The sequence below is a fragment of the Protobothrops mucrosquamatus genome, unplaced genomic scaffold, assembly GCF_001527695.2.
Source record: "Protobothrops mucrosquamatus isolate PMUCROS unplaced genomic scaffold, P.Mucros_1.0 scaffold96, whole genome shotgun sequence".
NCBI lineage: Eukaryota > Metazoa > Chordata > Lepidosauria > Squamata > Viperidae > Protobothrops > Protobothrops mucrosquamatus.
The window spans coordinates 197,970-208,925 of record NW_015386471.1 but is presented as its reverse complement, the minus strand read 5'-3'; the positions used below and the strand labels follow the sequence as shown (position 1 = coordinate 208,925).

At 33.8% G+C, this 10,956-nt stretch overlaps 1 protein-coding gene across 1 annotated transcript in view; it reads right to left on the bottom strand.

The window, feature by feature from the left end:
• Nucleotides 1-10,956, bottom strand: part of PTBP2 (polypyrimidine tract binding protein 2) — a gene marked incomplete in the record, with an annotated part of 70,157 nt that overhangs the window by 27,255 nt on the left and 31,946 nt on the right. Inside the window, 3 exon segments of the mRNA XM_015812568.1 lie at nucleotides 922-1,086; nucleotides 6,425-6,568; nucleotides 9,509-9,681. Coding sequence (XP_015668054.1) covers nucleotides 922-1,086; nucleotides 6,425-6,568; nucleotides 9,509-9,681 — 482 coding nt within the window.

The window sequence follows — 10,956 nt, the reverse complement described above, 5'->3', positions numbered from 1 at the left end:
GGGGGAGGGAAATGAGCTGAACCGATGGCAGCACCACACAAGCCTGAGCGAGAGATGGCTGGAGCTGCAGGGCTGTCAGGGCTCAGCGGAAGTGCCAGGATCAGCGCCAGGCTCCAGCTGGAGCTCGGCGCTGATCCTGGTGCTTCTGCTGAGCCCAGAAGAAGCGCCGATCAGCTGGAATGTTGCAGCATCTCCAGGGTCTTGTGATTTACATTCAAATTCTTGGCAACTGATTCATATTTATGACGGTCACAGTGTCATGTGAAGTGACCAAAACCTGCTACAACCACCCAGCAGACGGGGGGAATAAATACCAAACACCCCCCACCCCACCCCCGCTACCAATCCTCAACAGAAATGCTCACAACAATGAAAACCTCGGACAGGAGGAAAAGTGTGGCTGGGCGGGCAGGCAGGTGTCTTGCTTGGCTGTGGCTTGGGGGGCACTTTTTCAGTGCCATTGTAACTTTGAACAGTCACTAAGCGAACTGTTGTAAGTCGAGGACTACCTGTACTTTATCACTTTTTTCCTTTTTGGGGGGGGGGTCATCAGGTTTTTGACACCTTGCTAGGTGACTGATGGTACTCGGATGTTGCCATATCCTAAAAGTGGTACAATGGGTGAAAAGATTGAAAAGCCCTGTTCTACAGGACCTGCCACTACCCTTTGACTCTTCCTTCATGTCACATTTCAGATTATTTGTTGTACTTCCACTGCCACCATCTGTCTTAGGTAGGAGGAAAAGCGGGGCTTCCTCTCCCTTAATACTGGGTTGTGAAGGAAATAGGGCATGCCATAGCTTGCTTGCCACTAAACTTGGAATCATCATCATCATCATCATCATCATCTCAGCCTAGTCATTTCCTGGTTATTGAAGCATGTAAAAATGAGAATGAAAATTACTCATAAAGGCAACTTACTTGGTGAAGAACATCAAGAGTTACTGGGTAATACATGTTGTCAATAATTATTCTAAGGACTGGACTCTGAGCTGGAGTTACTGCACTCTCACTAACTGCAGTTCCACTTATGGGAGTATTTGTTGTCTGTACAGCAGTTACTGCTTGTAGGACAGCTTGAGCTCGCTATATGCAAAGAAAAAGGGAAAAAAAATAATGCACGTGGATTAAGTTTAGAGATCAATAAATTCAGTAATTGCCTCAAACCATGTTGAAAAACAATCACAATAACAACTCATTAACTATTTCTAACCAAAGAAAAATCACCATCCACATTAGCTGAAGATGAAGAGAAGCTAAAAGTGAATTATGCATTAAGACTGGTTGCTCAAAAACAATAGAGCAGAACATACTGAAAGGTTAGCTATTAGTAAGTAGGAAAAAAATCTAGGACATATTGTAGATTTACAAGCATGCATGTTTGATATTTGTATTTCTTCCCATGAGCATGAGACCCACTGTTCTTTAATCTATTCTGTAAAGAAACATGAGAAAAAGAAGCAAAGCACTGCCATTTCTTGTAAAATAACTCTCAAAATCTATCAATAATTTAGTTTTTAATTTTTGGTAATCTATTTTCCTGTAAAAAAATACTTATAGAGAATAAATTTAGTACAGAATTTTGTTAAATCTGTTTTCTTTATCCACTTTTTCATTGGAATATATGATAGGAATATCCCTCATTTTTTTAACCAGATGAACTACCTCCCCCCCAAAAAAATCACATTAACTTTAATCTCCTTACTAAAAAAAAAATTCTAAACAAAAGCAAACATAAGGGCAGGCAGCCACTGTAAAAACAAAACTTTAGAACAATTACACATTAACAGAACTCTAAAATTTATAACAATGTGCAGAGGTTCAAAGAAATGAAAGAAATGAAGTTTAATTCAATGATACTTCCATTATCTCAAAAAAAAAAAAAAACAGATCAAAGTGAAGACCTATTTCAAAAGAGCAACTGAATGGCATGCCTTCAAAGTACTTTATATTTCAAAGTGCTTTGCAGATTTGATGGCTTTCCTTCTATTTCTGGGGTTGTATCCCTCAACTTTCATTTTCATATATGGAGAACAGTAGTAGCTGAATTCTATGATGAGATCTGTGACTCAGATATTGGCATAAGTATGTTTTATTTCATTCAGCTCTCTGCTTGATTAACAGAGCTGTTTTGGGTAGCAAAGCAACACTACTTTAGGTACTGTTCATGTTCTCAGCTCTCAACCTTAGCCAGCCTCAAGTCTTAATTTTGTTCTCTCTTATGCTAATTAAATGTTACTCTTCTTTAGAAGTCCTGCAAACATAATTGTGAGCTGAACTCAATGCTCAACACTCTGCATACGTTAGGTACTATTATTGTTATATAATATACTCGGCAATTGATAGAAATTTAGGATCAATTCATGCTTCATTCGATAATTATCTATATACTTGACAATGCAATTTCAAACATTTTTTTACTTATTTTACTAGATTTTTTATTCCATCTTTATTATGTAAGTAATTCAAGATGGCAAAAATACACAATACTCCTTTCCTCCTCCTATTTTCTCCACAACAACAACTTTATAAAGTGAATAGAGCTGAGAGACTTGTCAAGTCACTCAGCCAGCTTTTATGCCTAAACTGGACCAAAACTCAGTCTCCTGTTTCTAGGCCAGTACCTTAACACTGCATCAAACTGGCTTTTTTTGTAAGCTAAATGCTGTGTGACCAAGTAATTCTAGTTTTGATAGCCATTTTGACAATTACATTCCTGTAGAAAAGAGTGTCTGAATAGCTAAGGGTTGAACTGTAGAGTTTTTGATGCTCTCTGAGCTTGGTTGTTTGCTAGCAGATGTTTTATTACCCAACTAGGTAACATCATCAGTGCAAATGAGGGGGGTAGTGGTTGTTGCCTGTTTATTTGTATCAAAATGTCACAAGTTTTAATGTTCAGAACAAAATTTAGGCATTTCTTCAGAAATATGAATTGGGGTGCAAAAGGCTTAGCTGACAATAATCTGATGTTTGCCCCAGCCTCATTAACTGTCCCCTTTCTTTGGTAGAAGAAATCAATAGTGTATTTATACAAATATTCAAAACATATAACCAGGTGCTACAACAGAAAACAGGAAAGTTGGATCAATCAATGCATCCATCTATCAAGGTGCAGCCTTCAGCTTTTAAATTTGCATGATGTGCTTCTTGGCTTAATTTAAATGGCACTGCAAGTAGTCTTCAATAAAAAAAATCACTTCCAGTTTTCTGGTTTAGTGTGCAATCTGAATATCCAAATCTATCCAGCCCAATTATAAAACCTGTTAACATTCCCAATAACTTTCAAGGACAAATTTTGGTTTTCAAATATAATGGAAATAAAAAGAGTCAACAGGCAATAGAACCTGACCTATAGCTCAAAGTATCTACCATCAAGCTAGATATCAGTTCCTGGTATAAAAAGAGTATTAGCTCTCTTATTAAAATATAGATAGGAATCATACATTTCTATTCTTCTGGTTCTTCTTCCAGTTCTACATTTTTGTTAGCACTAAGATGGCATAGGATAAAATAACTCAAGTTGTGAATACTTAATTTTGGATTAATGTTTTAAAAATATGAGATGTGAAGGCATATTCATATGGAATAATTATTATATTCACCCAAAAATCCTTAACTCCCATGCTCTTAAAGATAAAAACATAGGGAACGCGTGTTAGTTTAATTGGACAGCTGTCATATTTGCTGAATGTTTAGTAATGCATAATTGCAGAAATGTACAGAAATATGCTCTAAAGTGTATTGCTACAACTGCCTCTATTACAACCATGTATCACTCCAAGTTCAGCAGAAGCAGGATTTATTCACTAGGCCTCATTTTTGTACAACTTTAGTCTCAATTATTGAAGCCAGTGATTTATTTATCATGGACAATCATTATCTGACTGTGATTAATAAACTTCAAATTGATGGAGAGCCCAAACATAAATGCCTACCCTTGAAGATCCATTGGTATTTTCTAAGATCTCTCATTAAATTTCTTACAGGCTGCAATCTTCTCAAGGCATTAGGTTGTGATATATTGATAAAAGATTTTGTTTGCCAAATGCACTAGGACAAAATACGTTTAAATAACCTGTGTCTTACTGTGTAGTTAATTTTTGGTTCTGTGTCTAATGAATTGGGATCATTCATTAGATCATGGTTCAGTTACCTAGGGATCAACACATAATATAAACACAGCTGATGGATCTGAATGTTCTCAATTCAAAGACATTCTGGCTCCTCTGGTATTCCTGAGAGCTGCAGACAATTAAATGATGTGTTTGACAGCTAGAGTGCAGGTGGCATGACATGATGATGAGCATGACTAAATAACAAAAAAATATTACTTGTTTCCATTGTTGCATATGCCCTAATGCTGGCTAGTGGATAATTTGTGTGATAAAGAGCCTTTTGTGCATGGACCCCAGGTATCCTGCTGTGCAAACCAGCTGAAGGATTGCTGTTACTAATTTGCAATGCATTTCTCATATAAGTAATTTGCATTTACAATTATATGGATATGACAGTTTGAACCATCAGAGATGGATGCAGACATGACACCATCTGGTCCTACATTTTGGCTTATCCAACCTGAGGATATTAACTTTGGAGGATTGAGGCATACAATTGTTTTCTGGAATCTTGTCTTTTAAAAATTTTGGAATTTTAAAACTTGGGCTTATTATATGAAATTCAGGTAATGCAAACACCTCATTGAGGAAAGCTATAATTACCATCATATTAATAAAGACAAAAATAATAAATCTTGACAGAAAAATGTTAGATCTAATCTAATTTTGGTTTAACTATAGGAACATAAATATCTGGTTACAACTGGTGGATAACTTCATGCCAAGCACAAGATAAAATGCATTTATTAAAAAAAATATATATGAAGCCCATTCCTATTTATGGCTTTAGACACTTTATAAATAACCATGTGGAATAAAAATGTGTAAACCTCAACTGAAAGACTGAATGGCCTGGGTAAATAAATGATTTTAACTCTCCTATTAAATTGTAACAAGGAGGAGTTCACTTTAGCTTCAGCAGCAAATGACTGCAAAGTTTAGGCTCCTCAATGCAAAACACAAAAATAGCTGCTGCTGATACTATGTCTATGAAAATAAGTAGCATATTGATAGTACTATGATAATACTATTGATTCAATATATTGAATCTCAGGTGATGAGAACTGATAGCAAAGTGTAAAGTTATAGTCTAAATATATATATATATTTCTACACCAGCAGCCAACCGTCAAATTTAAAACAGGTTGCAGGATTTAGACATAATATTTTACCCTATATAAATAGGGTAATTATATTTTTTGAATTGAAACACCTTTTAAATACATTTCAGCATTAATTTAACACATTTCTATTTGGGTAAAAAATATAATCCAATCAGTCTTTAATGAATAGAATCTAGACAATCAAGAACCAAGCATTTTTTCCTTAATTAAAATTATTTTGCAATTTTTAAACAGCTTCTGAACGCTTTTTAAAATGAATTGCTGGTGTTTATATCAATGTAGTGTTCTGGAAGATGCTACAAAAATTTCTCAGTACTTTCTCCCAAGACATTTTTTTAACTTCATCATCTATCATATAGCCTTGAAATTCTCAGGCAATGCCCCCATCAAAGTACTAATTGGGATGGCCCTTAGTTTCTGACATAACCTAAGGTCAGCTAGATACTGCCATTCACTGAGGCATTCACTGAGGAACCAGTTTATTGTGATCGACACAGTGGCTATGGAAAAAAAATCAAATTTAAAACAAATTTGCTTTTATATTTTAAATGAGAAAAGTCTCTAGGCTAGGATTAACAAAGAAGACTGGAAGAGTAAAACACAAAATGCTTGTTAAACCATTATTCAGAATGATAAGTAATAGAAAAAACAAAGATGAAGATGTTACCATTTGACATAGCATGGGTCAGTGCTGTTTTTACATTCCTTCATGAGAAAAGAAATATCAAACACTTAAAATGGTCCATGAAGTTAGTACCTGCATAACTGTAGTTTTACGGTTGAAGCATGAATAGTTTCTTCATCTAAAATAATACATTTTATATATCTTCAAGATCAAGTAACTATATACTCAGTTATTCCCACAGTGAATATGAATGTCTTTTCAATAAGTTATTTATTAGAAGAGCAGATCATAATAAGGTGAGATTGAGTTTCAAAACTTATTTAAACATACCAGAAACATAGTTCCACGTTATTGTATCTATGTAGCAAAGTAACCATTTTTTCCAGGTTAACTTGAGCTCTTGTGCCAGAAAGATTATTAATGTTAAACATGGTTAGATTCTATTAATAAATGCCATATTTACTACATAACTATAAAATAATTTCCAATATTCTGAAACATTTTATAAATACAGAACAACATATACAGACTAGTTACATGATTAATAACTATAATGTTACCTGATTAAGTGTATTATCAGTCTTTAATTCTTTATGATTTGAATACTGAATATATATAGGTTGATTGCGAAGATGAGGTGTCACAGCAGAATAATAATTTACCATAGTGATAGCAGCTTCTTCTGTTGCCAGCTCTAAAAAAGCCTAGGAAAAAATATATATACATAGCCATATAAAAAAGAAATTACTATCACATCTATAAATCCATCCATTCACCTATCTACCTTCAGAATCATAGTCTGGTAATATATTAAAAATATTTACCAAAATTATTTAGAATGTACAACTTATAAAGAACCACACATGCTTTATATGTGCATACACATGCACTAAGTCAATATATGCCACTTTCCCTGGCTTCTATAACATGCTATATCCTCTCCCTTTATGCTGGTCTACCACCATAATAAAGATTTGGTTTAATTTATGCTCTTCCTTATGATCAGTATTCCTTAGATCAGGGGTGTCAAACTGCTGGCCCACGGGCCGGATGCATCATCCGGAAGCCATGCCCACCCCACTGCCGGCAATGGCAAAACCAGCCTGATACGTTGTGCAACATCACGTGACATCGCGTGTTTGACATGTCTGCCTTAGATCATTATATCTATAAACATAAAATCACAGCTGTCATTTTAGTTTGAGAACATTCACATGAAGGAAACTTAAGCTTAAGAGTATTAATGAGATTATTGACATCATTCAGGACAAAAACTAAACTCTAAGGAACCAAAAAGACTGAAAGGCACAATCTAAATAGGCACAAACCTCTAAAAACATGATTAAATTAATAATTTCTATATTCTTGATTTTTAACTTTTAAATACATCTTCACTGTAGCAAGAAGTTAAAAAGTTATTACATTAAGTGCTTCCCACACTCAGTCATGATATGTAATTTTTATTATTTATCTATTAAATAAATTAACAGCATTATATAGAATTTCATGTGTTAAAGATTCTCAAATGCAAATATATATCTAAAATATATTTTAGAAAGCTCATTAGAAAAATAAGAGTCCATTAGCTGATGTTAAGAACCTGATTAATCTTAAAATATTGCTTCATAGCATTTGATAAAAATGTATTGTGACTGCTGAGAATAATGCATTCTCTGTTTCTGTTGCAGAGGAGAAAAAGCTACAAAATAACTACAGTTTATTTACAGTATTACAGGTTAGATTATCTTCCATTTTTGGATCGTTTTCCATAAAATGTGGGGAAATTAGCCCTAAAGAGAGAACGCTACAACAACCAACAAATTACTGGCTTCTCCCATTTCCAGAATGTTTATGATTTTCCATCCAGATTTTCAAATTTCCAGAATTTTCAGCAAGCATAGACAAATTGTTCTCAGTGGATATAACATCCACTTGTAGGGATGTTAAAACATTCCAAGCTTGTAAACGTTTGAGCCCAAAACACTGTTTTAAGTGGTCTGAGCACAGAATAAAACTGTGATTTCAGAAGATCTTCCTTCAGAATAAGCCCATTTCAAATATTCATATTCTGAAACCCTGAAGATATCATCTCATTTATAAATTAAAATATAATTTATAATTTTATATTTTATATCATTTTATATAATTTTTATAATTAATTAATTTAATTATAAATTAAATATATATATTTTGCCAGCATAACCATCAAAATAAAAGTAGCTCCATCTACATTATTTTTGGCCCAGACTAGGAGACAAGAAGAAGAGGGTGATGAGGAAATGACATTATTTTAACCAATGCTTAGAGGCAGATAACATTATCACTGATCAAAGTGTGATGCAAGATGGGGATAAATTTAATAGAGATTTTTCTTTTTTCTTCAAACTTCTTAGCTACTGGGAAGTTTGAGTTCCTGCTTTCTTTGTGGGCCTACAAATGCATTTGTTTTGTAATTTCTTTCACTGACAGTCATTATGCAAATGGAAAGCTCTGTTCCCTGCAATGTTTATTAGAAAGTTTTGCTAAAACTGTGTTGTTTTCGTTTATTTGTTGAGTATTTTGTAGGTTGCTTCTGCTGTGCGCGTTAACTTTTGCTTGTAGACTGTCAAATGGAAATATATGCATTGAGTTTAGGCATTTAAAAGAGAGAAGTCAAAAAAAATAATACTTTTGTTGCACTTGTCATTATTGTTCATAGGTTGAAGTGAATCATGCTATTTTTTTCTAGATTTCAGCAGCTGTTTGGGTATAGGCAGGCTGTGGAAAATAACAGTGTTTTAGCTGTTGGTTCCATTATTGCCTATTGGATTTTTTTTTCTTTTAATCACTCTCATTGCAAACTTTTGTGCCTACTGGATGAAAAGCAAAAGTAAGCCTGTATACCAAATCATCCCATCTAATTTTGTGGTTCAAAAATGAAGGAATAAGGCATTTTTCCAAGTTCCTATTATTTTCTATTTTTATAGAAAATAGTTGGTTCTATCTGAAACAAAGTATTCAGAGTTTTGTTGGGATGTAGATTTGTACAGTACAGTAGATTTGTACAGAGCTCAAAACAAGTTATGTCTTTTTTCTACTTTACGCACAACATTATTTCCTGATTATTTCAAGTTTCATCCAGCTCAAGGTAGTTTTGATACAACTTGCTATGTCAATCTAAAATTGATTCCATAGTGTGCTACTTCACTCCCATTTTAAATCACTCATGGAAGGAGACACAGAGTCCTCTATAAAAAACTATATCACTGTGTGAACATGATACACAAAACATAGGAAATGTATTCAGTTCCTTGTACTTTCCAGTCAACAGTTAATAGTCCAACAGTAGACTATTCTTGGTTGCAATATACAGTCAGACATTAGCCTGAGATCCATGTTACCAGAACAACACTTTTAAGATCTGCTTTACCTCCCACCCGTCAATTCTTCACAAAGCAAATGCATACAAATCTTTGCTGTCACACTGTATTTGATTTTGCACCTAGCAACCTAAAATACTTTTCCATGTCTCAGTGGATTAAAAAAAGTTTCCTATAATTGATGTGTTATGGTAAATTGCATACATGGTAAGTGGAAAACTTAAGTATCTTGGGTTGGAAAAAAACTTTGTACACTGAAAAAAATATGACAAAAAGAGAAAGTACCTGGTTTTTTCCTTTCAACATGAGAATGTTGGTTACCTTACCAAAAGGTAAGCCCAAAGCAATAACTTCTGTTTCGGTCACTTCTCCTGGTAATTTCCTGATATGAAGAACACGAGAAGGAGCTCCATCCATTTTATCTTCACCCTTGAATTTCTTGTTGTCGTTACCATTGGCTATAAGACATTTTTGAATTAATTTCATATCTAAAATTTATTATAAACTCAAGAGAAAAATACACTTTGTATATGCAGACGTTTTCAAGTTAGTATATGAAAAATGAATTTGAAATCTTTCAATTAAATGTTTAAAGATAATAAAAACTACATCTAATTATCAAGCAGACCCAAAACTCTATTATGACATCATACAGAAAAAGGGAAGATATACTTGCATAGTTTCTATAACTAATTATCTAAAGCAAAAATCAGTTTATGACTGACAATTATTTTTTGTATTTGGATTATCAAACAATTTTCATGTGTTGAGTCACACTGATATGTCATGAACATAGTGTATATCTCTCAAAATTATAGAATTTCTTTATAATTTACAGCTATAAATCTGCTTTCTTATAATCAGCTTTCACTGCTCCACAGACTATGAAGTTATGCTCCATCCCTGTTTGGAGTGTGATTTAGATCATCTCCACAAAACATAATTGTATTTTTTTTTTAAAAATAAAAGCTCCTATTGAGTTTTTGCATGAGTCACTACCATTTATTGGCCTATTCTATTAATAAAATAGAGGAAAGCACTTTGGCTGTGTGTTCTATTTTAATTTTTAAAAAACTGAAACAATTTAGCCACGAAACACTTACAAAATATAAAAATACATAAACTTAAAATTGTCAGGAAACACATCTTACATCCACAAAAATCATTTCTTTTCTAACAGAGATATTACATCCGTTGTTCTAGTCCGACACAGATTGTGCTTGATGTTTTTAAGGACTTTGCTCAAGAATCAAATACATACCTTCAAGAGATGTATTTGATTTATGTACTAAGAAAAAGACCATGATCATAATTAGGATGTAATTAATGTCCATGGGATTGAGGATGCAGACTGATGGTGGCATAGGTTGGACTTAATGGGTTTGCAAATGTACTATGCATACTGCCACTAAACTTGTAGGATAAAAAGATTTCAGATGCCAAATGGGATGCCAGAGTGCTGAAAAATGATACTGGGACCAGACAATAGTGACCATATTTAGCAATGTTGTGCATAGGAAAGACCGGGAAGGAGGGGGGGACTCAATAGATCACTAAAAAAAAAGTCCCACAGTGCAGATCCCTTCTTCTAATCCATTGCTCCAGATGATTACTGATGATAGTTTTTTGTTCAATTCCAAGAGCAATTTTTTATTTTTATTTATTTGATTTCAGGATGTAGAGATATCAAGATTTGACCTACCAAGTTTCAGGTATTGTACAAATCACAATGC